This window comes from Austrofundulus limnaeus, unplaced genomic scaffold (genome assembly GCF_001266775.1).
Source record: "Austrofundulus limnaeus strain Quisiro unplaced genomic scaffold, Austrofundulus_limnaeus-1.0 Scaffold522, whole genome shotgun sequence".
Taxonomy (NCBI): Eukaryota; Metazoa; Chordata; class Actinopteri; order Cyprinodontiformes; family Rivulidae; genus Austrofundulus; species Austrofundulus limnaeus.
Window position 1 is genome coordinate 86,952 of NW_013952924.1, and position 2,910 is coordinate 89,861.

Consider the following 2,910-nt stretch of genomic DNA (forward strand, 5'->3'; position numbering starts at 1 on the left):
AGCAGACACTGCGCAGAAAATCGATGTTCTGTTCTCTGATTGGCCCAGATGAAAATTCTCCAAAATCCTTGTCTATGGGAGAAATCCCAGATGGAGCAGTGAAGGGAAACTAGAACTGAGCGGAAATGAGTAGGAAGGGAAGGCAAGGGCCAGGCTAGGTTCAAGTGCAGCCATTGTCAATATCTTTAGGATCAAAAAATTAAAAATAAAAGGTTGAGTAGGTCCTCTGGACGAGTTCTTCTTTAATGAATCGATTCGTCTCTCCTCCAGTTGTTCCATTAAAGAAAAACCCATCCAGAGGACCTACTAAACTTTTTTTTAACTACCTGGGTTACTGAGATGCATCAGGATGACTTTAAGATCAGCTTCCCTTTTTTTCCAGCCACTATAATCTTTTATTCTCTGACAACTTCCATCATTTCTGGTATCACTACTTATTAAACCAGCAACCGTATATTTTATTCATCCATCCATTATCTTCTGCTTATTCTGAGTGTGGTTGTGGGGGCAGCAACCTGAGCAGGGAGGTCCAGACCTCTCTTTCCCAGCCACCTCTTCCAGCTCTTTTGGAGGGATTCCAAGGTGTTATCGAGCCAGCCGAGAGACGAAGTCTCTCCATTGTGTCCCGAGTCTTCCTCGGGGTCTCCTCTCAGTCGGACATGCCTGAAGAACCTTAGGGAGGCTTCCAAGAAGATCCTTACAAGATGCCTAAACCACCTCAACTGGCTCCTCCTGGATACCTGAACTTCTTACATTATCTCTAAAGGAGAGTCCAGCTGCCCCGTGGGAAAAACTCATTTCAACCACTTGTGTCTGCAATTTCGTTCTTTTGGTCACTACCCAAAAATAGCTGAAGCAAAAATCCAACACTCTGGATTTTTATTTAGTTCAGTTTTACATTTTAGGTTTTGAAAACAGAAAAAACTATAAATTATCATGGCTATTTTATTAATGTTAATTTTATTTTGAAACAGGAAAAAACAAACAAACAAAGAATGACCCATAGATTGGTTATTCTGTAGTTCTGTTTATTCTGACCTGATGGAACGTCTCGCCTGTGTCCCCTGCAGGGCGTTCTGCAAGGAGGACCACGCTCCCAGGTTGGACCACTTCTTCTGCTTGTTCTTCCAGCAGCTCATCCAGCCTTTGCGTTTGAAGGAAGGCTCCTCGGCGCCGTCACCCGACGTCTCTGGAACCCTTTTTTTAGACGGTTTACCGGCGGTACGATGGCTCACTCTGCCGCCAGAAATAAAGGTGCGTTTCTGGAATGAAGTGGATGAAATTCAGCTGCTGCTGTCTGAGTCAGTGCTCTGGTAGTTCCTTGTACAGTTTCTGCTTTTAATCTAGCTTTGGCGCCCTCCTGTGTTCATTAAAAAAGATGATGTTTTTATTCCAAAATGAACATTCAAGCTCAATTTCTGTAACCAACATAAATAAAACACATTGTTTTGTGCTGTTAAATCGAACTTTTCTTTTTTTAATCCACAGATGGAGGTGGATACAGTTCTATCTGATTTTGAGTCCTCTGATTTTGGAGAAATGGTGAGGAAATGATTTGAAGTTGATGATGATGAACAGTTAGTTGAAATATGTGCTTAATTTAATTTTGAACTGTTAAATTATTAGTTTCAGTTCTGGTCAGATCACATCCACATTGAGATGAATAAGATCAAATCTGGTTACATATGAAATGAGACATTTTCCTGTTTCTCTTCTGTTGATGTATCCATAACTCACATAGTTTTCTTGCATTTTTATATCCATTAGATAGCTTATATACACTCTAATATATTAATTAAATTTTCATTAATATTATCTTTAATAGTTTTTACAGTTTTTACATAATCATCTCTTATTGTTTGCTATGTTGTCAACATATAGAGTAATGACAAATCCAGACTCTTGCCTGTTCTGCTTCTACAGTAGATCACACGGTCACATGACCAAGACTCACTCCAGCTGTTATTTATACCTCCATCATTAGTGTTGAGTTACTGAATCTAAGTTTGKCGCAGTTAGAGGACACGTGCATGCTAGGTGACGTGTGAGGTGATATACCATCTGTCTTTTAGTCTCGTCAGGAGAGAGAAAAATGTAAGCCTATTTCAAGAGGTGTTCATGTCGTGTTCATGGTGTGTTTTTTTTATTAAGAAGATGATGGTTTCTTCTGAGAACACAGCATTTATTTTGTGTAGAGGCAAAACGTTGCAAATGAAACTGTTTTTGTCTTCTTACGGCTATAGTTATAACTAGGAACAAGAAGTATTATTGTTTATAGCAAACCATGGAAAGCCACAGCTCAACCTCAGCTCAACAACAGCAGTGAACTTCTAACCAAAGACAGAGAACTTGTCGTCCACATTACTCTCATATTTATGTTTTATTTTCTTCTTGCAGTCAGAGGACTTCTTTGGCCTGAGGCGTCTCTACGTCATACTCGGCTCCTGTTTGTTCTACAAGGTGGGTCTGAAGGTCAAATTGTGCTACGGTTCCTGCAACAGTACTGCATTTAGATCCCCATGCCTGGTTCACAAGGCAAGATTTTACAGTTTTTGGTTGATTTTTAAAACACGAGTGACCCCACACATGACCCATAAAAAGTCATGGACGTCAATGTTAAATGTATTTATATAGCACATTCAAAACAACAAAAGCTGACCAAAGTGTTTTAAAGTTCAGTCAAAGACTTGTATCAAAAACAAAGAAATACAATTTAGTTTTTTTTTATTTTAAAGGGCCAAAATTGTGTGTTTCTCAGGCATACATTTAAATAATATACCATAATAAAGTATCTGTATCACCTTTACCTGTTATTAAAATGCTGTTTTGATGTGTAAATAAAAAATAAACTTATGCTGCGTTCACACCGAACGCGATTTCAGCTTCAAAATCGCATCCAACGCTTCAAGT

The 2,910-nt window shown here is 39.0% G+C and overlaps 1 protein-coding gene across 2 annotated transcripts in view; it reads left to right on the plus strand.

The window, feature by feature from the left end:
* The window catches only part of intu (inturned planar cell polarity protein), a 35,039-nt gene that overhangs the window by 22,481 nt on the left and 9,648 nt on the right, over positions 1-2,910 (plus strand). For both annotated transcript variants that reach the window (XM_014026052.1, XM_014026051.1), the window contains exons 8-10: positions 1,071-1,254; positions 1,489-1,542; positions 2,398-2,460. In XM_014026052.1, coding sequence (XP_013881506.1) covers positions 1,071-1,254; positions 1,489-1,542; positions 2,398-2,460 — 301 coding nt within the window. The remainder of the gene's footprint in view (positions 1-1,070; positions 1,255-1,488; positions 1,543-2,397; positions 2,461-2,910) is intronic.